Source organism: Alexandromys fortis, unplaced genomic scaffold (assembly GCF_014885135.2).
Source record: "Alexandromys fortis isolate MF-2015 unplaced genomic scaffold, M_Fortis_MF-2015_v1.1 scaffold_218, whole genome shotgun sequence".
NCBI lineage: Eukaryota > Metazoa > Chordata > Mammalia > Rodentia > Cricetidae > Alexandromys > Alexandromys fortis.
In genome coordinates, this window is record NW_026068112.1 from 1,699,386 (window position 1) to 1,724,159 (window position 24,774).

Consider the following 24,774-nt stretch of genomic DNA (forward strand, 5'->3'; position numbering starts at 1 on the left):
CACAGCCTGCTCCTCCTAAATTGTCAGAAAGCTCTAGGCACCCTTCTGCAGACACACGGATGCGACGTTGTGCACTCCTGTCTGTCTCAGCAGTCACTCTGGCTCAGGACTCCTCCGACAACCTCATCAACACGGAACCTGGCAGTCATGGTACCGGGACATGGCTGGCAGGAAGAAAAGAGGTGTAACAACAAAGGGCTACTTCCGCTTCCGGTGAGGCGAGCGCTTTCACTTCTTTAGCTGCGGTGACTAAGATGGAAGCGTTCTGGGAGTCACGGGCTGGCCACTGGGCCGGGGGTCCGGCCCCGGGGCAGTTTTACCGCGTGCCGTCCACTCCCTGCGCCCTCATGGACCCGGCGTCCGCGCTCTGCGAAGGCCCAATCACCCGGACCCAGTGAGTTGCGCGTATAACCGCGCCAGGAATGGGCGGCGGGCTGGGACTTGGACCTGCGGCGCCTGGGTGGCGGCTCCCGGGGACCCCGGACGCCGCGCTCATGGACTCTTTCCATTCTTCAGGAACCCCATGGTGACTGGGACGTCGGTACTCGGGGTGAAGTTCGACGGCGGAGTGGTTATTGCTGCAGACATGCTGGGCTCCTACGGCTCCCTGGCTCGTTTCCGCAATATCTCCCGTATTATGCGCGTCAACGACAGCACTATGCTGGGTGCTTCGGGAGACTACGCTGATTTCCAGTATTTAAAGCAGGTTCTCGGCCAGATGGTGTAAGTCGCCTCCGAGTGGAGCGAAGCTCTCGTTTTTTATTCCCTTAGATGGGATGGGGGGACTTGAGGCTTTGGGGGAGTTGTTGGGTCGAGCATGTGAATGTTTTGAATACTTTTTGGCATTGGATGTGTGGGTGGGGAACCCGACTTCCGTTATCATTACCTTATCAACCATTTATTTTTAAGGATTGATGAAGAGCTGTTGGGAGATGGACATAGCTATAGCCCTAGAGCTATTCATTCTTGGTTGACAAGGGCCATGTACAGCCGCCGCTCCAAGATGAATCCTCTGTGGAACACCATGGTCATTGGAGGCTATGCTGATGGAGAAAGGTATTTGATAACTTCCCCGACCACCCAGCCTAGCACCTACTGATTGTCTTTTTAGTTTTTTTGTTTTTCAAGACAGGTGTCTCCAACAGCTCTGGCTGTCCTGGAACTCGCTCTGTAGATCAGGCTGGCCTTGAACTCAAAGAGATTTGCTAGCCTCTACCCTCTGAGTACTGGAGTTAAAGGCGTGTGTCACCACTGTCCAGCTTTCTTCAGTCTTTGAAAAGAATGGTTTTTTACACTTGTATTGGTGCTTGTGTGCTACTGTGTGTGTATGTGTGTGTACCCTGTGTGTTCTAGGGCTCAAACTCGGGTCATCAGGTGTGGTGGCAGGTGCTTTTACCCACTGATCCATCCTGAGTCTCCCACCCCAGACTGTTTAACCCCAGAGAATCCCCACCTTTTAATTCAGATCTCATGGTCCCATTCTTTGGCCAAGAAATATAAGATTAAATGAGTTCTTTGATCTGTTTGTCCCTGCAGCTTCCTTGGTTATGTGGACATGCTTGGTGTGGCTTATGAAGCCCCTTCTCTAGCCACAGGTTATGGTGCATACTTAGCTCAGGTGAGTCATGGGACTAGCAATGGGGAAAAGAGGAGGAGAAATGTTCCCTGTGGAGTTCTGATAGGAGACAGGCTGGGATCCAAATGTTGGGCATCAGGTTTTCTTAGTATAAGGAGGTGTTTACGTGACCTTCCAGAGACAAGATGTGGTGAACAGGGATAATAGCCTTGCTGCGGGATGGAAGCCCTAGGACTTCCCTTTTAAGAGGATCTTAACTAGGTGGTGGTACACATCTGTACTCCTAGTGCACAGGAGCTGAGGCCAGGAGGGCTGTGCATTCCAGACCACCTTGGGCTACACAGACTCCATCTCAGAAACAAAACAAAAATGAAATGACTCACGGGTAAAGGCACTTGCTGCCGAGGCTGACAGCCAACCCAGGACCCCCCAGGGTAGGCAGAAACAAGTCCTGCAAAGCAATTTTCTGACTTCCACATGCGTATCAAACAAAAAAGCCAGCACTTTTCTGATGAGACAGTGGGTAGAAGTCTGTTGTTCACTTTGGTGATTGTTTACACGGGTTGGAATAGGTGTTAAGCTAGTGTCTAATTTCTCCCGTATTTTGCCCACCTTTTAGCCTCTGCTTCGAGAAGTTCTAGAGAAACAACCTGTGCTGAGTCAGACTGAGGCCCGGGAGCTCGTAGAGCGCTGCATGCGAGTGTTGTACTACCGAGACGCCCGCTCGTACAACCGGGTGAGACACGGCAGAAAAGTACAGACTCTGGGACCACCACACTAGTGTAGGCCTTTAGTCCCAGCACTCGGGAGGCAGAGGCAGGTGGATCTCTGTGAGTCTGAGGCCAGCCTGGTCTACAAGAGCTAGTTCCAGGACAGCCAGGGCTGTTACATGGAGAAATTCTGTCTCAAAAAATCTCTAAAAAAACCACTAAACTACAAATTGTTACTTCTATTTTGGAATGAGAGAACGACCCTCTGAATTAACCTCTGTCCAGACTGGGTATTTACATTACATGTTTTGTTTTCTTTTAGTTTCAAATCGCCACCGTAACTGAAAAAGGTGTTGAGATAGAAGGACCGCTATCAGCAGAGACTAACTGGGAAATTGCCCACATGATCAGGTGATTTAAAATGTGGGAAGCCTTTGGCTTGCATGACAGCCTCTGGAGGGCTGGCCTCCCAGACAGTGGTTCTGGGTGCAAGGGGCAGAGCTTCTTAAGCTGATGCCTTGGCACTTGGCACTTCATCACTTTCTTCCTAAAATATTCTTTCTTTATAGTGGCTTTGAATGAACTACAGATGAACGTCGAGTTGAAGCTGTACCCTTCTGTATTTGGATTAGCTGGCTCAAAGTAGACTTTTGTAAAATAAACCAGTCCTTTGAAGTGTTTGCTGAGTTGTTTTGTTTTGAAATGAGATCTCACCATGTAACCCAGGCTAGCTTAAAACTCAGAAATCTTCCTGCCTCTGCCTCCCAAATACTGGAGTTAAAAACTTGTGCCAGGGGCTGGAGAGATGGCTCAGTGGTTAAGAGTACTGACTGCTCTTCCAGGGGACCCAGGTTCAATTCCCAGCACCCACATGGCAGCTTACAACTGTCTGAAGATCCAGTTGCGGGGGATCTGACACCTTAAAATGGAATTGAATAAACCATAAAAAAAAATTTTTTTTAAAAAAACTTGTGCCACCATATCTGGTCACGCCAAGAGCTCAGCTGCTGCTGTCTGAACCATTGATGTGCTGTTTCCTTTCCTGGGCAGAGAGCCAATTTAGCTCCTGCGGGCATGCCCAGAGGTTGATGTCAGAAGTCTTCCTTAGTCATCCTCCACCTTAACTTGGCGTAATTCTTTTTTTTATAATTTATTTATTTATTATGTATACAATATTCTGTCTGTGTGTATGCGTGCAGGCCAGAAGAGGGCACCAGACCTCATTACAGATGGTTGTGAGCCACCATGTGGTTGCCGGGAATTGAACTCAGGACCTTTGGAAGAGCAGGCAATGCTCCTAACCTCTGAGCCATCTCTCCAGCCCTCTTGGCGTAATTCTTATAAACCTGAGCTTCTCTATTCAGCTAGGCTGCCAGCCAACAGGCCCCAGGGGTCCTGTCTCCACCCCCTCCTAGAGCTGGGATGCTCGGGTCCTCATGCCTGTGCGTCAGGCACTTGACTGAGCCACTCTCTAGCCCTTCACTGTATTTGAGGTTGACCTCAACTCAGGGCAGTCCCTGCTGCCTCAGCCTCCCAACTGAGGGACTGTAGGTGGTGATGTGGGTCCTTAGGCTCTTCAGCAAGTGTAGGATTCTCTGAACAGAAGACCCCACACAGTATTTATTTGCGATTGTTGTAGAGCTAGCTTCTTGTAGGGTCACACTGATCTTTGGTAACACAGTTGGTTTACATATATATGATATTCTCATTCTATTTATTTGTTTTTGTTTTTTCGAGACAGGGTTTCTCTGTGGTTTTGGAGCCTGTCCTGGAACTAGCTCTTGTAGACCAGGCTGGTCTCGAACTCACAGAGATCCGCCTGACTCTGCCTCCCGAGTGCTGGGATTAAAGGCAGATATTCTCATTCTAAAAGAATCTTTTTGTTGGGAGAAGGTGGTTAATGACGGCTCCAAACCTGATGTCAGGTGTGCTGGAGCTGCTGGGGAAGCTAGTCCCCAGCCCTAAGCCCCACATGTAGCCACACTCAGGAGAGCTAAGCACATTTAACTAATGTTTATTGTCTGTAAATCTTGCACCTGGTACTTTGTGTTCATTAAAAAATCCTAAATGGAGGGCTGGAGAGGTGACTCAGCCTAAGAGTGGATACTATTACTCTTGTGGAAGACGGGACCCGAGCTTGATTCCCAGCACCCATGGATGTGGCTCACAACTGCCTCTAACTCTAGCTCCAAGCGATATAACTGCCCCCCATGAACAGCTGCACTTGCACACATACCCACGTAACTAAAATGATTAAACAATTAAAATCATTTAAGAAATTTCCTAAGTGGGACTGGGTAGGTGGCTCGGTTGCTTAAAGCACTGGCTGTGCTAGTGTGAAGATCTGAATTCAAGTCCCTAGAACTCATGAAGAGCTGGATAAAGTAGATCTCTGTAATCCCAGGTCCTACACGGAGATGGGCGTGGGGGGCGGGCAGAGCAAGAGGGACCTGTAGGCTTGAGAGCCAGGCAGTCTGGCACAGGAAGCAGAAAAACTATCTCACGTAAGGTGGAGAGTGAGGACGCCTGAAGTCACACAAGTGCACACACACAGTCCTCGGACACAGACCCCAGGATCTGAGTTCACTCCCAGTCCCACAAGATGGCAGGAGACTCAGGAGTTGTCCTGACCTCTGTACATGTTGTAATAGCACGTGTAGCATGTGGTGTCCACATTCAACACAGGAATGACTGTTAAGTATAGCTGTTAAGGTTGGGAATTAGCTATGTTCTACCCCTGGGGTGATTTCAAACCTTTATTTTTACAAATGAAAATAGGTCTTCTGCATGATGCACTCTAGACAGACCCTGTGCGTGATACAGACAGCAGCAGACAGGCTCAAAGAAAATCCTGAGCCTTCCATCGGGAACTTTCACATACTTGACCTCAACACAGAAAGTTGTCAATAAATACATGTTTATTGATTGAACTGAATTATTAAAAAAAACAAAAACAAAAAAACTTCCTTCTACTACTAAGCCATGCAGGCAGAGTCCACAAAGACAACTTGCTTGCCAAAACCCAGCCGATCCACTGTTACCATGACCTTAAAAAAAAAAAAAAAAAAAAAAATTACCCATCCAAAGTCAATGTGCAGAGGCCAGGAACCCAGCTCCACTAAGGCTGTGGCTGCTGCAGACGACAGAAGAGGACTAGGCTGTGGGCTGAATGACCACTTACAGTTCAGCTCTCTCAAAGGCAGCTGGCGTTGTGGTACAGTCCATCAATAAAATGGCATTGAGCAAAAAGCTGGGGAAGAGAAGCACAGGTGGATCCTCCGTTCAGATCTCCAACGCCACGGGTTCAGAGCTGGCCAAACTTCTGGGATCAGTCCTGTTCACTATGTCATAAAAACTGCGGGAGAAGGTGGTAACGAATACCACACCTGTACCACCAGGCCAGCACATCCTGACTATCTCCCAAGTCTATGAAAGTCTATTAAACAGGGGCACATAAAAAAGTTTATAAATCCATTTCCTCTCATTTTATTAAATGCTCCACTTATGTACACTGTAAAGGTGAACCACTTACAAGCTTGTGCAGGTTGCCTCCTTGGCTCACAGGAGGAAACATTGCTGAAAGCCTCAGGGTGGACAAGAATGGTGTGGCTGTGGAAAAGGTAGACTTGGTTTTTGTTCTTTTTTTCCTCTATGGTACAGTACATTTTGGTTTATCACCATAAGTACATCATTTTTTTAAAAAAAAAAATCCATCATGCAAACTGTAGAAAAATTTTCCTTGAAGTTGGCAGTGAAAAATAAAGATTCGTGTCTTTCTCTGTGCACACCTCTATGCTTTTTTCTCGCACCAGTTTCTTCTCTAAGCACTGAGAGAAACAGGAAAGCCAGGGGTCAGCAGGAGTTCACGCAGTCTGTCCTTTTCAACACTTAATACATGCCCGTCGGTACCTGTGATGTCTTCGGCAGGTGTGCAGTCAGGACAAAGGTAAACAAAGCAGCAGGGGCTTGCTGATGGAAGACAGACTAGGGATGGCTTCCATCTCAATACTGCTTGATCACCTCACCCAGTACCTCTTGCTTGCTAGGGACACAATGTGCTCCTTTGCCCAGAGTAAAGGACAGTGTGAAAGACAGGAAAGGGGCCAAAGGTCACAAATGCAAAAAATAATTGTTTCTGTTGTGTTTTGGTGGAGGGTGGAAGAGTCAAGGTGGCCTCATGCACTGCAAAGCCACAATCTTACACCCAGAGTTGCTGTAGGAACCAACAGCTCTGGATAGGAGGGGAAACGAGAAGGAAAGAGGTCAATGGGATTCTTTTTTCATTTTCATTTTTATATAAAAGTGTTAAAGACCACAATGAAAAAAATTTATCCACATATATAATAAACCAGTTTGTGAGCTACATATTTTTTCTTTCCCATTTGCAGAAAAGTTCTCACATTAACAATGATTAGATAAGTATCATGCCCAAAGACATTGGCCACACAGTAAAACAAACAAAACCCAGAAATACTATGATACAATTGAGGTAAAAGGGGAAACAAAACAATTTAATATCTGTCCACAAAGGATTGTTTTCCTAGATTTTTGTCAGAAAAATAGCAAACACAGTGATTTAAATTAAAGAAGAGGAAGAAAAAAAAGTCACAAAAACCTGTTTTTAGAAGTGAGTAACCAATGGGCCAGCTCCTCGGCTCAGAAGTGATCACTACTGGCTTTCTAATAACCCACAAATTCACAGGAAGTATCAATGTCAGGGGAGCGGTGGCATAAAATTAGAAATATAAACCAAGACCCCCCTTTCTCAAAGTCCCTCTACCCCCCGTCAGCCTTCCTACCCAACTCCATATGCTCTCCTGAGCCCAGCACCTAAATCTCCATCAGATCTAGGTCAGCTTCCTCAAAGCCATAGAAGGACTCCGTCTCACTTTCCCCCTCAAAGAGCTGGTGAAGGCTTTCAGGATCAACTGTCTCTTCAGGAGACGATCTGGGTCGGGGGGTGGAAGCCGGCGGCTCCTCAGACCGTTCTCCACTCAGCTTCAGCTGCTCCTCTAGGGAGGCAATGAGCTCCTCCTGCATGTCGGCGTTGCGTGTAGGTGAGCTAACATTGCCATCAGGACCTGGCACAACACTAGCCACAAGGAAGGACCGCTGGACTAGCTCTGGGGAGTCCCCAATGACACCCAGCACCTCACTCAGCCAGTTCAGCACCAGCTGAAGCAGGACATCAGAATCACAGGCAGAATCTGCCATTTCCCGAGCCTGCTCCTTCCACTTTTTGTGCAGGAAGTTCTTAACAGTTCGTTTGATGCATACGTCCAATGGCTGGATCTTAGAGCTACAGCCTGCAGGGACCACAGCAGGCAGCGTGTTAGAGGCACTGAGCAGGGCCAGTACCTCTTCTGACAAGTGAGTGCGGTGGCAGTCCATCACCAGCATGCCTTTGCCATGCTGACAAGCTGTGTGCTTCTTCCACACACGGGCTGACCAAAGCTCCATGATCTCATCATCACTGTAGCCGCTCTCTTTGGCTTCTAGCAATATAGAGTCTGGCACGTTAGCAGGCCGATTCACTTGTCCTCGGAAGAAAACCAGGGTGGGGAGGACAGTGCCATCTGCCAGGATAGCCAGCACTACATCACACCAAGGCTCCCCTGTGCCCACTGTCTGCAGAGCATTCTCCTTTCGGTCATCACTGCTCAGTACTTCTGTGTCCAGAAACAAGGAGACCTCGTCAATAGCCACAATCATAGACAAAGGTAGGTCCTGATTGTGAATCTGCCGCTGTACAAACTCAATAAAGAGTTCTGCATTTTCTGCTACATCCTTCGGTAATGTGTGGGCTACAGCTCGCCGGGCATGGGGGGTGAGGTGGTGCCGTAGCATGAAACGCACAGCCCACTCGTAGGATATCTTAAACCCGCCCTCCAAAGAGCGTCCTATTTTGGTGGCCTTCTGAAACAAGGTTTCCTCATTTACAGGCAGCTGTTGCTCTCTCTGGACCAGCACCCACTCAGCCAGTTTCTCTTCTGCCTCAAAGCTGAGATATTTGCCCTCTAAATTCTCTCCCTGAGAGGCCTGGAAGCGTCGAAGCCAACGACGGATCCGACGCTGGGGGTTTCGGAAGTGCTCAGCTGCCAGTTCTGTGTTGCAGCACAGGGCAAACAGCACCACCCGCAGCTTCTTCACAGACAGCTGCTCTTTCTTGCTAACCCCACTGCCGCCGCCGCCACCACCAGATGCCGGTTCAGGTTCCTGGGTTACGGAGTTTCCTTCATCCTGTTCCTCGACATTCAGACATTCAGCTCCCTCTGTGGCCAAGGGCGGTAGGGACAAGGGCTGTGGGTGAGTAGGGGTTGCTGGTGGGGTTGCAGTTGAGGCTGGTGATGGAAGTGCCTGGGCCAGAGGAGCTGTGAGCTCTTGCGGTTCTGCTGGGGTGGCCCCTACAGGTTTCACAGTGGCTGCTTTGTTAGGGGGGAAGGGAGGTGGAAGATACATATTCTTCAGATTCCGATCATATGCTCGCTCAGGAGTCTGGCCAGGCCTAAATGAGTGAAGATGGGGAGCAGAGAGCGCAAACATCAGTTAAACTTAGGAATTTAAATAATAGTGTTATTAAGAGCAAACATTATGCAAAGTACACATTAAATCATGAAATGAATGTTACCTTGAGTGAGGCATCCAACTGAGCCCTGGGAAAATGAGATTTAAAAAAAAGTTAGATCACTGGGGAAAAAAAAACAACATTCCATAGATTTCAACATGCTACCCAGTAGTAGACTCTTCTCAGTCTTATCTAACTGCAAGTTAGAAGGTTCAGTCTAAGGTAGTGTGTGTCTAAACAGTGAATGGGTGAGACCAGAGAAAGATGCTCCTGGCTCATACAGAATGACATCCTTTCTCCCACTTACCCCGTGGTAAGATGCTGCTGGATCTGTGAGAGGGGTTGAACACTAAATGCTTGGCCATGGCATCTCCCACAGAGGTAGCAAAGGTACACGAAGTGCAAGCCAGCTTGATTCCACTGAGAGGGAGAGAAAAGAGAGAGAGGACCAAGAGTATATTAGATACATATAGCATTGACATTAAAACAGCTAATCTTTGAGGCTGAAATAAGGGAGTGATGCACATAATCACTCCACAAAATAAAGATATGATATTAACAACTTTAAAAATTACAGAGAAAGTATTTTATTACCTTACAGAATTTTTAAACAAAGCCAAATACTTGGGGCTCTTCCGTGGAACATGATTGCTGAAAAAGACAAAGAAACAGAGTTACAACCAATGACAATGTCCAACCAAAAAGATGCCTTCTCAAACTTCAATATAAACACAAAATAACCTGAGGATCAATTACAATTCAGGTCTAGGATAGGGCTAAGAATCAACATTTCTAACAAGCCCCATCCAATGCCTGAACTGTACGAGACCCTAGGAGATTATTTGGAGTACAGACTAACAAAGTCAAATGAATATGGGCTTGCTCTTTTATCTTCCAAGAGATGGGCCAACAGCTTTAAGAGTTGAAAAAAGAGCCGGGCAGTGGTGGCGCGCGCCTTTAATCCCAGCACTCGGAAGGCAGAGGCAGGTGGATCTCTGTGAGCTTGAGGCCAGCCTGGTCTACAGAACTAGTTCCAAGACAGCTAGGGCTATGACACAGAGAAACTGTTTCAAAAACCGAGAATTGAAAAGTAACAAAATAGAAATGGGAGAGGCTGTGCTGTGCTGAGTTTTGGACCCTAAACTACAAGTGCTGGTTTCTTCCCAACTCACTTGATCATGTGGTTGGCGTAAGCTCGAGAGCAGCAGGTGCTGTAGCGGCAGAGAGAACAGTGCACGTAGGTTGGGAAATGATTAGGGAAATCCGGGATCTCAAAGCTGCACTCCAGACATGTCTGCCGGCCCAGAACGCTCCTGCCGAAAACAAAAGATCATTAGTTCTGACCACTGATCCTGATTTCCTTGGCTATCAGGAAATGCCCTGGACACAGTTCCCACCCGCTTAGCATTTAGAAGAAGGCACTGACATTTTCCTCACAGCTCTCTTCTGGATGTTGCGCTGGACAGGGGGATAAAGGAAGACCGGCAAGGGGTCAGTGGAGGAGGTCAGTGGTGTGGCCTCCTGTAAGGCGCTAGAAGATGTATCATTTGACACAGGAACAGTTCGTGGCTGCCCCCGAGAAGCCCGGATTGTCACCTGAAAATCAAGGGAAGAACCATTAGATGGCTCCCACAGTAAACCTCAGGGTACTGTCTAACTCCACTCTTACCCTTCCCAGATCTGTGAAAGTAACTTCTGTCAAACCCTTTACCTTGGTGCCTGGTTTCAAGCCTTCCAGTTGCTTAGGTTTACGGAAGGTTTTATGGTGCTGAAGCTTGTGTTCAATTTTGTCCTTGGCAAAGAGAAACTGTAGCCGGCATTTGTTGCAGTGATAAACATTTCTCTTCTGAAGAGGAGAAAAAACAAAACACAAGAATCCTTTAAAGGTTCACAGTGGATCACTGTCAGCACTATTCTTTCCTTCCTTCTGTGGGGAATTCACTCAGTAAGAAAACAACTATTCAAGACCAGAAGCCTATCACTAAGAACACCATCTCATGCCCCCCCCAAAATGGAGGCCAGGATGAACAGATCCTCAGCCACTTCTTGACTTGGAGCACACAGGCCAGCAACACACACTATCATCTTGGATGTTCTTTTAGAATTTTTAAAAACACAAAAATATACACGGTAAAACTGTCAAGCAAACAACAAAACCACTCAGACTTCTCACTCTGCTCCCTTCACATTCTAGGGTTGCCTTTAACCCAGACTGTTGGTTCACTTCCACAGACTGGTTCACGCACACTTTCTTACCAACAGCATATAAGCAACCACAGAGCAGTCTCCTTGTTTCTTTCTTTTCTGGTGGTGCTAGGGATACAAGCAAGAAGTCGAAGCCTTCCTTATGCCAAGCAAGCACCCTACCACCAAGACACTTTCTAGCCACAAACAAAAGATAGTACTCCCCCCTACGTATGGGGGGAATCTTAATATCTATACAGAGATGTTTCAGAGACCATTTTAGGACTTGGTCTGCCAAAACAAGATTCATATCTGTAACTTTCTTTACTTGGATAGCAAATAAATGTAACATCAGGCTAAGATACAAGTACTGGTTTCCACAGGCCTGTACTCTTTCTGAGTGACTGTGTATGTACATGTCAACACGGAGCACACAGCACCCACCTTGTTTTCCATTCTTATTTCTCTTACAAACCTTCATTCTCCTCTAGTAGGTTTTTTCGTAGCACTGTTTACTTTTTTTTTTTTAAAGACAGAGACTCACTGTGTATCCGAGGCTAGCCTGCAACTTACTCAGCAGTCTAGGCAGGCCTCAAATTAATGGCAATTCTACTACCTCAGCCTCCTAAGTGCTGGGATTACAGTGTGAGCCACCATACTAGCCTTTCTATAGCATTTTAAAACAAGGTTATTCCATATTGTAAATAAAATATAGCAATACAACCTCTATCTTCCCCGCAGCCATGCCTCTGTCCTTCTGTGTAAATGCACATCTTTGGGCTGTCTCCATTTACTTTCTCAAGTCCTTTGTTTCTCCTGCTAGAACCCAACCAATCAAACAGTCTCTTAATGCTGCTTAATAAAGGGTCTGCCTCTGGTTTCTTTTTAACTTAACATTCCTGTGGCCTGGGCATTTTGATCACACCCTTTTCTTCAGAAAACTTTAGTTTCCTTGGCAACAAAACTCCTACTAGGAATTTGGTAGGAGTTTTATGGATAGAGACTTGAAGGACTCTCATCCCTATCCTTCACACATTTGGAGTACTTAGGACACTTTACAAGGGTCAGGTCAGCTGGGGGCTAGCAGTGGGTCAGGGATTCAAACTACGACCAGCTGCTCTCAAGAAGAAGCTTGTTCAATTCCCAGCATCCACACAGTGCCTTACATCTGTAATTCTTGGCGCTGGAATGCACATGGGGCATAGACACACACGTAGGCAAAACAATATACATTAAAACAAAAGTAAAATTAAAAATAAAATCAGCCAGGTGTGGTGGTACATACCTTTAATCTAAGCAGCCAGGAGGCAGAGGCAGGTGAATCTCTGTGAATTTGAGGCCAGCTAAGGCTACATAGTAAGACCAAGTCTCAAAAAAAGAAAAAAAGTTTAAAACCTAATGAATTTACATAAAAATTCTCAATTATTCTTGTAACAACCCAGACTTCAGATCTATTATCTACCAAATACACTGTAATGTCAACAGACAGCGCTAAGCCAAAATACCCAAATCTCAATATTCTCTCAAAAATTTGCTTTCTCCAGTATATCTCAGTAAACAGTCCTGCTTGTTCACCCAAATGTCAAATTTAAGACTTTTTGACACAAGATCTTGCTATGTAGCCTAGGCTACAGGGTCTCAAACTCTTGAGCCCTCTAGAACTCAGCTAAAACTCCGAAGACAAAAGGCAGTACTCGGTTTAGGAGCTATTTCTATTCTCCCGCCATTTCCACTCAACCCATCTCTAAATCCTAAGTACCATGCTGTCTTACAAGTCCCTCTTGACTGTCCCTTTTCCTCACTGCACAAACCAACACCACTGTCATCTCTACCTAGTGATTAAAGCCTTTGGCTAGTCTTGCCTCTGCTCTCAACTTCCACTCAGGTCACTTAGTGCTGCCAGGTTAAATCTTGAATAAAACAAGCAGGAGCTTATCCCCCAGAGGAGGAAAGCACCCATGACCCCCTAGCTTCCAATGCTGCCTTGTATCCTACGATCCACACTGAATGCCTCTTGCTTCCTTACACTGCCACAGGCTTGCTTTGCGCTTCAGAGGAACTACTTCTGTTCCACCTTACTCTTCATCTTTACTCATCCTTCTGACTCTAAATACCAACCACTTCTTCCTGGATATCCGCTCAGCTCCCAGAATAGGGAGATGCGTCTCTTGCTCTGTTAACATAGTCCTAAAAATGGCTCAAGTATTGTTTCTTTTAGCACTAAATCTCTACCATCTAACCCAGTGTAGCAAGTAACAAGACCTGAACCATGTTTGCTCACAATATATGTTCTCTACCAATATCATTTATCTATCTCAACCCTAACCCTAGAACCCAAAACTTCAAATGAGAATACAGGATTGCTTGGTGCTGATACCTGGTGCCTCATGTAGTGCTGCTGGAACGCATTGCCATTTTTGAAGACTTTCAGGCAATACGGGCAGAGCAAATGCCGAGTATCTTCATGAATCATCCGAAAATGGGCATCTACCTCAGAGTAGAGGGAGGAGCGATACTGACACACCTGAGGTCACGCAAGAAGGAAAATAAGAGTGAGTAACTGGAGCCATAAAAAGAAGTAACAAGGTTATGCAGAGAAAGGATTCTTAAATGCATGGGTATTATTGTACTGGTCCTGTAATGGAGATCTATGTGGGTGATACGTTTAGCTGTGATAAAAACAGTAAAGGACAGACCAGTTTGAGAAGAGCCTATATTTTCTACGGAATAAAATCATCCTATCCTGAGAGGGGAAGCCCGGAGACAGACTCTCCTCTAGAAAGTCCTCACTGCCCATGTCTTCAGAGCACCTACACCGTATGTGGACAGTTGGGAGTTAGGGTATTTATTAGCAAATTTCTTTACAATCAGTTTTAAAACAAAATGCCTAAAAACCACTCTGGAGAAAAAGGCAATACCTGACAAACATAAGGCATCTCTCCAGGCTTATGAGTGTCCTTCATATGCTGGAGAAACAGTGGCTCGCTCTCAAATGCCCACTCACAGATCTTGCACTTGGCTGTAAGAAGAAACACAATCTAGACATGTACCTGGATGTAAGACCACAGCCCTAAGACCTCCGGCCTCATCTCACTCGCAGTCACCAACACACGGACAAGCAGTTCTGCTCACACCTGTGCTGCCTACGGAAAACTCATGTCCCTATGTCTCTAACTCGGTCTTTTAAAAACAAAGCTCTCTTCTAGACTGTGTTTCATCTTAAATTGGACATTCTCCCCTTATTTCTAAAGTCACATTCTCTGTTTATCATTTCCCACCTCCACTGTTGTCATCATTCAGTGACCTAGAACTGACACCTTCACTGAAGCTAGGCAAGCCCTTGGTAGAAACCCTCATGACTCACTACTGTTCATGGCGTTCATCCATACAGTGTGCATCCTTCACTGCTGAGTGAGTTTTTAAATACTACATGATTTTCTGTCTGTGCCTTAGGACCAGAAAGAATTTGTTCGGAAAAGGCTGACAAACATTAAGAGATGTTTGTTTCTGTGACAGGGTCTAATTACACAGTCCTATATGGCCTGTAGCTCACAGATCATTCTGCCTCTGCTTCCCAAGTCAGAGATTAAAAGTGTGTGTCAACCACACTTGGATAGACAGATGCTCTTAGCTTGTCATTAATGTCATTTCTCTTTATATATTAACAGATTCAAGATAATTATACTCTGAAATTAGCCAATTTGTCAAGCTTGATTATAAGAATATAATTATAAATGTTTTATAAAATTTTTAATTGTTTCATATTTAAATTACAAATTATGGCTGGAAAAGGGGGCATATTTGGATTTTTTCTTTGTTCACTGGCCTTTCAAGTTTCTGCAAATATGGAAATTATAGACTTTTAAGCGTTTTAAGTATTTTTTTTAATTTTATTTATTTATTATGTATACAACATTCTGTCTGTGTGTATGCCTGCAGGCCAGAAGATGGCACCAGACCTCTTTATAGATGGTTGTGAGCCACCATGTGGTTGCTGGGAATTGAACTCAGGACCTTTGGAAGAGCAGGCAATGCTCTTAACCACTGAGCCATCTCTCCAGCCCCGTTTTAAGTATTTTGATAAAGTTTTAAGTACTTATCAATGGTCTACCCACTTGAATCTTCTAAGTCCTTCTAAAAGTTTAACAACTATTTTTTACGAAACCTGACCACAAGATTTTCTCCCTCTCAGAATTATCTTACCCATCATTGCTATTGTATAAGACATGTTTGTAGTATTATTTTTTTGTTTAGAGATAAGGGCTTATGTAATCCAAGCTTGCCTTGAACTCAGTAGTCTTCCTACCACTGCTTTCTAAGTACTGGTATTACAGGCATGAGCCTGTAAACCCAACCTGTAATACTGTCTTAGTCTCACACACTATAATTATATAAGTTCCTATATTTAACATAATTTTTACATTTCAACAAACTAGTAGTCCTCTAAAGGACATCAGAAATAGCCTGAACAGGGCGGGAGAGGTGGCTCAGTGCTTAAAGTGTACACTGCTTTAGCAGAGAACTGGAGCTCGGGTACCAGCACCTACACTCCAGCTCACAATCATCTTTAACTCTAGCTCCAGGAAATCTTATGCCTTTGGCTTCTGTGGGTCCCTGCCTAGGATTTCACATGTGTATACACACACACACACACACACACACACACACACACACACACACACACACGCATGCACGCACTCTTAAAATTAAAATCCCAAAGCAGGCACACACCTTAAATTTCAGCACTTGGGAGGCAGAGGCAGGAAGATCTCTGAGTTCAAAGCCAACCTGGTTTCCAGAGTGAATTCCAGGATAGCCAGGGCTATACAGAGAAACCCTGTCTTGAAAAACAATAACCAAACAAAGAAATAAATGTAAAATCCTGAATGCTAGGCTCACATCTTAAAATATCAACTCAATAGAAATATATGTGTGTTTTTGAGACAGGGCTTCTCTGTGTGGCCCTGGCTACCCTGGGACTCATTCTGTAAACAAGGTTAGTTTCCAACTCACAGAGATCCCCCTGATTCTGTCTCCCAAATGCTGGGATTAAAGGTGTGTGTCACCACCTCTGGCAAGAAATATATGTTTTAAGCAAATAACTTTATTACTGTAAGTTAGTGCTCGCTTGGTCTCCTGTTTTGTAAGACATGTAACTGTACAGTCTCGCTCGCCGCCTGTCTCACTGAAAGCATTCATTTACTAGTGAAGCACTTTATAATCAGGCTTGAAAGAAAGTGGGGAAAGTACTTCGTCCAGCACTGTCACCTGCATATAAGGACCTCTTTGCTAGTGCCATCCAATAAGGGAAGAGAAGGTAACTCCCACCCCTCTGCTGGAGCTTGAGTTTTTGAACTTACTAGTAGACTCGTAGGGGCTATGGACATTTTCCAAGTGGCACTGGAGCTGGAAGGGGGTGGAGAACTGGCGATAACAGTGTTGGCAGATAGTATGACCATCCACCTCGCCGTTCTGCTGATCAAGTTCCACGTGGTGCTTCATATGGTTCATGAATCTGTATGTAACAGCGCACAGAGAGAAAGTATAGAAATAAAGTCAGTAATAAAAGAGAAATAACGATAGAATTATATATAAGCAAACATTATTTGCTCCCCTCCTCCAACTTCCTCTGTTTGGAATAGTCTTTTTCTGAGCCTGGAAAGACAGTTCTTTTCCAATTCTGTGGGTGCACGTGCGTCTATGCATGTGGACAAGTACTCATGGGTACAAGGCAGGTGTGTGTGTCTAGTATGTGGACATCACAGGTACAAGTGATTAAGGAGGCCAGAGGCATTGGATCCCATGAAACTGGATTAGAGACAATCGTAAGCCACCTGATGTGGGTGCTGGGACTTGAACTCAGGTCCTCTGCGAGAACAGAACAAACTTTAAACTTCTAAGTCCTCTCTTTAGCTCCATATAACGTGTTTTCTGTTTTCTTCTAATAATTTATTTTTATTTTATGCGCACTGATGTTTTGCCTGCATATGTCTGTGTGAGGGTGTCAGATTTCAAGAGTTTCAGACAGTTGTAAGCTGCCATGTGGGTGATGTGAATTGAACCCGAGTCCTCTGGAAGAGCAGCCAGTGCTCTTAACAGCTGAGCCATCTCTCCAGGCCTCAGATAACAGATTCTTAAAACTAAAAGTAGGTTCCATGCAAAGAGACTGGGGTCTTTCTTACTCAAACTCAAAGGTATCCATTATTATCATAATAAAATAATTCAACAGTATTACACACTGTAAATTCTAACAAGACTGCAGCATAGTTAAATGTTTCCAAACAAGAAAACTTAGCAATGTAAGAAAACTTGTCCACCTTTATGTAGGGAAACCTCCAAGGCTGTTTCATGCTTACCGAATGTTGTTTTTTAGCCTTTTAGTACAATGAGGGCATCGGAAAGACGTGGCAACCTTAGGAAAGTTTGTGAGCTGGGCTACCTTGCCCCCATCCCGTCCATAATAAAAGTCATCCACCAGCATAATAAGCTTGGTCTGGACGCCATCTCCAGCATTCTCATTTGGCTCTGGTACTTTGGTGGATGGTGAGAGAGCAGGAATAGGTGTAGAGGAGGGTGTGGAAGTAACAGGTGCTGTCTTCTCAGGGGATGAGGACTTTGCTGCCAATGGAACATTGGGTTCTGCATCGATGGACTTGCCTTTCTTCTGGTACTCAACCATTTCAGGGCAGCAGTACTGTAAAAGAGATGACATCATTCTGCTTACCTGAGACTAGGATGAGTTAAATCCATGTCACCATAGTCCCTGGGGATGGCTTGGTAATGTAGGCAATAAGGGACACGCTGTGGACACTGGGCTCTCTGCTGAGGAGAGCCCCCTGGGTCGCTGGGACTGCAGGCATTCCTTAGCACAGTTAGGCTGCACTACGGCAGTTCCCCCTGCTGTCATCTCGCTTTCTTCAACAGTCTAGAGTTCACATTTCTCTCATGTATGTCCACACAGCCTCAAGCACAACACCTTACACTGCTCCCTCACCTGTCTGTCTAGAGCCTTGTCCCTGGCATCATTTGACTCTGAACTCTGCAGATAAAGGTCCAACCTCTTCATTTGAACTTAGAGACGAAAGTTACAAGACTATAAATAAAGCAGGAACCAGGTAACAAGCTTTCATTCTCCAGTGACAGAGTTAAAACTGAGCTGAGGTTATGACCACTATCCTGTGAGATCAAATCTACCATTCTAAGACAGTGTGTGTTCCATCCCCTATCGGCAGTCTTTAAACGCATTCTATCGTATTTTCAGTTTGCATAGCCCTTTTCATGCCCCCGCTATCAGAGGATCCATCACGGGTGGCGGCACTTACACACATGTGACCTCTCAAAGCTTCAGTGACACGGAACTGAGCATTGCACCGTGGACATATTTTCCGTCCACCGTCCTGGAGGTCAAACACTGGGATGGAAGAGGTCACTGCAAGAACGGAGAAGAATTGATAAGATTAATACAGGATACTAGGGCAAGACTACACATTCCTTGAAAAGAAAGCCCAGAATAAAGAGCAAGCATGAGAGAGGCACATGTTTTAACTGCTCAAACTCTAAGGACAGGGCTGGCAAACTGAAGCCCAGGAACTATTCTGGCCAGCAGTTTCTGTTTTGACTCAAGAGCTAGAAATGCCTTTTTGCCTCCACCTCTAATTAGGCAAAGTTCTTTTTTTCTCTCCCATTTACGTGTTTCTGGTTTGTTTTCAGACAGTATCCTTGTGTAATTCAGGTTAACCTTGAACTCATGATTAGCCTGCCTCTACCCCAAGTGCTGGAATAACAGGATGTGCCAGATGCTGACAGGCAATTTCCTTTTTAAAACTGTGATGGAGCTAAGCATGGTGATGCACACCTAGAATCCCAGTTCTGGGGAGGTGGAGGCAAGAGGATCGCAAGTCCCAGGCCAGCTTGGTCTATAGATCTAGTTCCATTTGGCCTAGATAGGGAGACTGTTTTAAAACAAAACAAAACTAATAAATTGTGACACTGTGATACACAGACAGCAACACTCAGCATTGTTAAGCACATTCATGTTGCATAATTTCCAGAACCTTCTAAAAAAACCTTATTTAATTTTATGTGCATTGGTGTTTTGTCTGCACTCATGTCTGTATGAGGGCATTGGATCCCCTGCAACTGGAGTTAGACAGTTGTGAGCTGCCACATGAGTGCTGAGAATTGAACGCAGGTCCTCTGGAAGAGCAGCCAGTGCTCTTAAATCATTGTGCCATCTCTCCAGCCCTTCAGAACCTTTCTTAACTTACAGAAACTATTTTGTGGAGAGTTTTGCCTGAAACAGTGCCTCGTGTAGCCCATACCAGCCTTAAAGGTGTTATACAGTAGAGGCTGCCTCTGAGCTCCTGATCCTCCTCCCCGCACACCCCAGGGTGTAGGACAGCAGATGTATACTACTACCCGTAAACACGTGCTGGCACAGATCGTGACAGTAGTTCACACAGCCGTCATGACAATGCCCTTAAAGTTGACATGAAACAGCATGCTGTTTCATGTCAAAATGACTTCCTATACATACAAGTAGCGTTCTATGAACTCAAAGGGTATATTTAGGAATATGTACATATATGCAAATACATATAATGCATGCAATAAAAACTGATGAAAAAAGAGGCTGTAAATTTGCCGGAAAGTAAGGCAATATGGGAGGGTTTGGAAGGAGGAAAGGGAAGGAAAAAATATAATTAAAATACAGTCTTAAAAATAAACAAAAATAACTTTTGGAAAGAAAAAAAATGACTTCATTTTTAAACCTAAATATCATACCATTGTGTAAACAGGACACATTTTGTTCATACATTCACGATTTGAGGGCGATTTAAGGCTGTTCTCACCTTCCGCCCATATAAATGCTGCTGCTACGAGCAGAGGCACACAACTTCCCGTGCTAGTCCCCGACTTCAATGCTTTTCAATACGTGCTCAGAAGCAGAGCTCCTGAAGCATATGTAACTAAGTGGTCTTGGAGAAACATCGTACTATTTTTCACAGTTTCTGTAGTGTCATGTCCCCGCCAAAAGTGCATGAGGATTCTTTATTCTCTGCCTAAATGTTCAATCTATTTTGTGTGTGAATATGTGTATCGTCAGAGAACAAAAGAAGTCAGTTCTGCTCTTCAGTGTGGGTCCCAGAGATCCAATTCAGGATGCCAGGCTTGGCGGGAAGAATCTTTGCATGCTAAGCCACCATCTTATCTTGCCTGCACCATTTTGTTACTTTCAAAAACAATTGACAGGGGCTCGAAGATGGCTCAGCTATTAAGAGCACTGGCTGTTCTTCTGGGAAATCATGGTTTCTCCAGCACTCACACTGTGGTTCACACCCATCTGACGGCCTCTTCTGGTTTCTTGGGGCACCAGGCATACATGTGGTACACACACATACAAGAAGGCAACACCCCCCCCCAAAGAGTAAAAATAAGAGAAACAAAACAGCAACAACAAGAAACAATTACGACTTCCTTTTATTATATTCTGACACTGACTTAGTCAACTTCAGTCCACATGCAGGAAGAAAAGTAAAATAACTTGGCTAGATCAAGGTGATACTTTCTCACAATCTTAAACCCTCTCTGAAGAGATCTTTTGTAATTAGCATACAGAGTGAGTTGCTTATGGCATTTTCAGGCTTGGCTGAATCTCTGCCCCTATGTGCTCCTCTCACTACCTTCCAACCCCAGTGCTTCCTCTTCTACTTCCTAGCACATGCGCTCTATTCAGCTCTACTTACCTCCTTGATCCCCACTCACCTCTCCCCAACCATCTGCCCCTTTTCTAGTTTTCTATCTCTATGTACTTAACCTTACATAAGCATACACATAGTAACATACATGAGAGAACACACAGTACTTGTCTTTCTGAGTCGCTATCTTAACCGGTACAGATGGCATTTCACCATGATTTTTATGTTTCCCTCAACTGATACTGCCAGCTATCTTAAGACTGTCTGCAGAGATGTCTTTCCCCAACCGCTGCAGGGGGATGGAATCCAGAGCCTCTTTGCCTCATTTAAAAAATATATTATTATTATTAGTGTTTTGCTTTTCTGAGACAAGGCTTCTCTATGTAGCCCTGGCTGTTCTCGAACTTACTGTGTATGTAGACCAAGCTGGCTTCCAATTCAGAGAAATGCCTGCCTCTGTCTCTCAAGTGCTGGGATGCATGGGCCCACAATAGGCACCACAACAAAAACATAACGTTTTTTTGTTACATTTATTTTATATATCTGCACACATGCCACAGCAGGTGTGTAGAGGCCAAAGGACTACCTGATGGCTCACTCCTTCCTTTGGGTAGATTCCAGGGATAGAGCTCAGGTCATCGGCCTTGGCAGCAGGCACCCTTACCCTCTGAGCCATCAGACCTTCTGCTGTGCCCCCTCTTCAGTTGCTTAGGTTTGTTACTGTGCAGACTGCAGGAATTATTTACGTATCAGTGATCTCTCAGCACAATGTATTTCCTCCCACTCTACAGATTCCTTTTTCACTGTGCTATCAATATTCTCTAATGCATATAAGTTTAAAATTTCAAATTTAGCAATTTTTATTCTTGCCTGTACTTTTGGCTTCCAAGAAACAGTTGTTAAATCTAATATTGCCAAGGTTTTCCCCCGATGCTTTTTTCCTACAGTTTTTAGTTTTTGGTCGGTTGTTTTAGGGCAGAACCTCCCGTGCGCTGTAACAATCTTCATGCACGCTAGATGACAAGCACGAGTCACCAGACTTGGCTACTCATTTCTAAGACAGGGTCTTTGGGTACAAGGCAATCCTTTTCGTGGTTTCTAAGTACCTGGATCTATTTATAGGCATGTATAACTGTCCACTTTTTTCTTTCTTCATGGTTTACACACGTATGTATTATGCATGTGTGCATGTGCTCACTTGTAGAGGTCAGAGGCTGGCTTCCGGCCTCTCCTGCTATCACTCTCCAGTTTTTTTTTTTTTTCCGAGACAGGGTTTCTCTGTGGCTTTGGAGCCTGTCCTGGAACTAGCTTTTGTAGACCAGGCTGGCCTCGAACTCACAGAGTGCTAGGATTAAAGGCGTGCGCCACCACCGCCCAGCTCACTCTCCAAATTTTAAAAGACAGAGTCTTCTACTAAACCAGGCAGTCGCGACACCATTTCAGCTACACCGACTGGTCGTGGAGCACCATGATCCATCTGCATCCACACCCCCCCCCCCCCCCCCCCACCCCCCCCCCCCCCCCCCCCCCCCCCCCCCCCCCCCCCCCCCCCCCCCGTGCTGGAGTCATACACATGTGCCACCATGCTGGATTTTACTTGGGTGCTGGGGATCCACAGGTCCTCGAGCTTAGACAGCAAGCACTTTATTGAAATTCCAAATTCAGATCCCATAACTTTAGTTATTAATTTTAGTTCTTAATTAACTTTAGTTCTTAATTAGTGACTGATGGGAAAGAGCCCAGTACATTGTGGGTGGGGCCATCCCTGGGCTGGTGGTCCTGGGTTCTGTAAGAAAGCAGGCTGAGCAAACCATGAGGAACAAGTCAGTAAGCAGCACCCTCCATGGGCTCTGCATCAGCTCCTGCCTCCAGGCTCCTGCACTGTTGGAGGAGTCCCAGTCCTAACTTCCTTTGATGTGAAGTTGTAAACTAAATAAACCCTTTTCTCACCAATTCTCTTTTGAGTATGCTGTTCTGAGCTGGATGAGCCCAGCTCTCATCCATTTATCTAGTACTGGCAGCTGCTTTACACAACGGCATCAGCGTAAGTTAACACGGAACAGAGCACATGCTGTGCACAGAGCCTAGGAGATTCACAGAAAGGTACCAGTCCCTGCTCTGGACCACTGAGCGTCCCCAGTCACAGGCTCTCTCTACACCATCTCAGCTTTAAAATCCACCCCAGGAGATGATGGATGGCTCAGTGGTTAAGAGGACCAGCTCTTCCTCCACAGATTCTCAGTTCAACTCCCACTGTCTATAGCTGTGGTCCTGTGAGATCCAATGTCCTCTTCTAGAGTGCAGACGTACATGAAGACAAAATACCCACACATGTAAAATAAATAAATGAGGCTGGAGACATGGCTGCTCTTCCAAAAGACCCAAGTTCAATTCCCAGCAACCACACGGTGGCTCACAACCATCTGTAATGAGATCTGGTGCCTTCTTCTGTCCTGCAGACATACACGCAGGCAGAACACTGTATACATAATAAATAAATTTTTAAAAAAAATCTTTAAAATAAATAAATAAATAAATAAACCTTTAAAAAAAAATCACCCCAGAAAATTCCCCTCTTCCGCAAAGACATGGCTGATGTCCCATCAAGACGCTGCAGTGAAACGCTCACATCTGGCACCTTCTGACTACGTGAGCATTTCAGAAGCCTACATCAGAGAACTACATCCCATTTCATACTGTATCACTGTTTTCTCAAGGACTGACTGGAGGTTCAGTCTCTCACATTACCTTTCACTGAAGATTCGGGTCCACTGGTTCTTTGAGCAGAACTGTTGTTGGACACCAGCACTGGCCCAGGACTCTGGCCCAGGGAAGGGACAGTGTTTAGAGTATTCACCAATTTGGCCACTTCGTTGCTATTTTCACCTGTAACCCCAGGTCGCTTCACAGTGACAAAGCTGGCAATGCTCACTGCAGGTGGAGAGGGGAAGGAGGGAGCTACATTGACCAAGTGAAACCATCTGCTTCCCACCCACTCCCCATGCTGTTCTGCATCTCCTCAGCCCAAGTCTCACCTAGTTTGGGATTGGAGGTCTGGTTGGACTGGCCCAGAGGCTGTACAGCTAGCTGCCCCAGTGAGGTTGGCTGTGTGGCAGTGGGAGTAGTGGAAGTGCTGGGAGTGGACTTGGTCTGCTGGGACTGGGACTGTGGGACAGTGCTTCGGATGGTGAGAGTAGCTGGGATGACGGTGGTGAAGGTGTTGGTGGTGGGCCTCACAGGCACTGTGGAGCCTGGCCTCACGGGGGTCATCTGAGAGAACACCTGTGGGACGCCAACTGTCGGCTTAACAAACTGTGTACCTGGGGCTTTTAAAAGAGAGACAAGAAAAATCCCAAACCTTCATCAGCGAGCTCACCTATAACATATTTTCTTGCCTTTCCTAGAAATACAAGAACAGGAAAAAGTTATTTCCCTAAACTTTCTGAGTGGTCACCAGAGGTTACCAAGAACATCTAAGAAAGCAGTGGCTGTCCTAAGCAGCTAAGGTAGTAATTAGGAGACAGTTCCCATCACCCCCTCTGCAGACACCTTCCGCACTACACTTTTCACCTCAAGAACACAAAGAGTAGCTTGACCTCTGTATTAGGAGGAGAAGAAAGAATGGGTAGATATAGAACAAAGGTCAAATTTGGTCCTTACAATCTTTTTTCAGATTCTAAAAGTATTTTCCATTTTCTTCTATACACTCAAATAGGACAGGCAACTTCTCTACCAGAATGTCCCAAAGGGTAATGTTTTTCTAGAACAATTGTAGGAAATTCCACTGAGAAATACTTATGGAATACAAGAATGTCTACAGAGAAATCTAATCAGACTTATGGCCTAAAAATGTCCAGTGGGCTCTGAGATCAAAAACAAAAAATTCTTTAGAAAGTCAAACTGCAGAGGCCTCCTTAGTATTTTTATCCTTACTTGTGAATGTACATCCACGTGTACCACAGTGTGTACCAGTGTGCATATATAGGTCAGAACACACCTTGTGGAAATGCTCTCTCCTTCCAGCTTGTGGCTACTAGGGAG

General features: G+C 45.3%; 2 protein-coding genes across 4 annotated transcripts in view; one reads left to right on the forward strand and one right to left on the reverse strand.

Moving 5' to 3' along the window:
• The first annotated feature begins 212 nt into the window (after positions 1-212).
• Psmb4 (proteasome 20S subunit beta 4) lies at positions 213-2,966 on the forward strand. Its single transcript, XM_050124721.1, has 7 exons — positions 213-394; positions 517-723; positions 910-1,056; positions 1,537-1,618; positions 2,196-2,312; positions 2,609-2,697; positions 2,856-2,966. Exons 1-7 carry the CDS (start codon positions 255-257, stop codon positions 2,866-2,868), a joined length of 795 nt encoding a protein of 264 aa, XP_049980678.1. The 5' UTR covers positions 213-254; the 3' UTR covers positions 2,869-2,966.
• Positions 2,967-6,558: 3,592 nt separating this feature from the next.
• Pogz (pogo transposable element derived with ZNF domain) overlaps positions 6,559-24,774 on the reverse strand; it is a 40,721-nt gene continuing 22,505 nt past the window's right edge. For 2 of the 3 annotated variants that reach the window (XM_050124647.1, XM_050124648.1), the window contains exons 6-19: positions 23,769-24,059; positions 23,482-23,691; positions 18,358-18,464; positions 17,392-17,729; positions 16,396-16,550; positions 13,954-14,054; positions 13,413-13,559; positions 10,563-10,697; positions 10,278-10,447; positions 10,024-10,164; positions 9,446-9,502; positions 9,159-9,271; positions 8,915-8,939; positions 6,559-8,791 (exon numbers count right to left, since the gene is read on the reverse strand). In XM_050124647.1, the coding sequence (XP_049980604.1) occupies positions 7,117-8,791; positions 8,915-8,939; positions 9,159-9,271; positions 9,446-9,502; positions 10,024-10,164; positions 10,278-10,447; positions 10,563-10,697; positions 13,413-13,559; positions 13,954-14,054; positions 16,396-16,550; positions 17,392-17,729; positions 18,358-18,464; positions 23,482-23,691; positions 23,769-24,059 (3,665 nt within the window). In that variant the 3' untranslated portion in view covers positions 6,559-7,116. The remainder of the gene's footprint in view (positions 8,792-8,914; positions 8,940-9,158; positions 9,272-9,445; positions 9,503-10,023; positions 10,165-10,277; positions 10,448-10,562; positions 10,698-13,412; positions 13,560-13,953; positions 14,055-16,395; positions 16,551-17,391; positions 17,730-18,357; positions 18,465-23,481; positions 23,692-23,768; positions 24,060-24,774) is intronic. The other variant, XM_050124649.1, reaches the window with a different exon arrangement.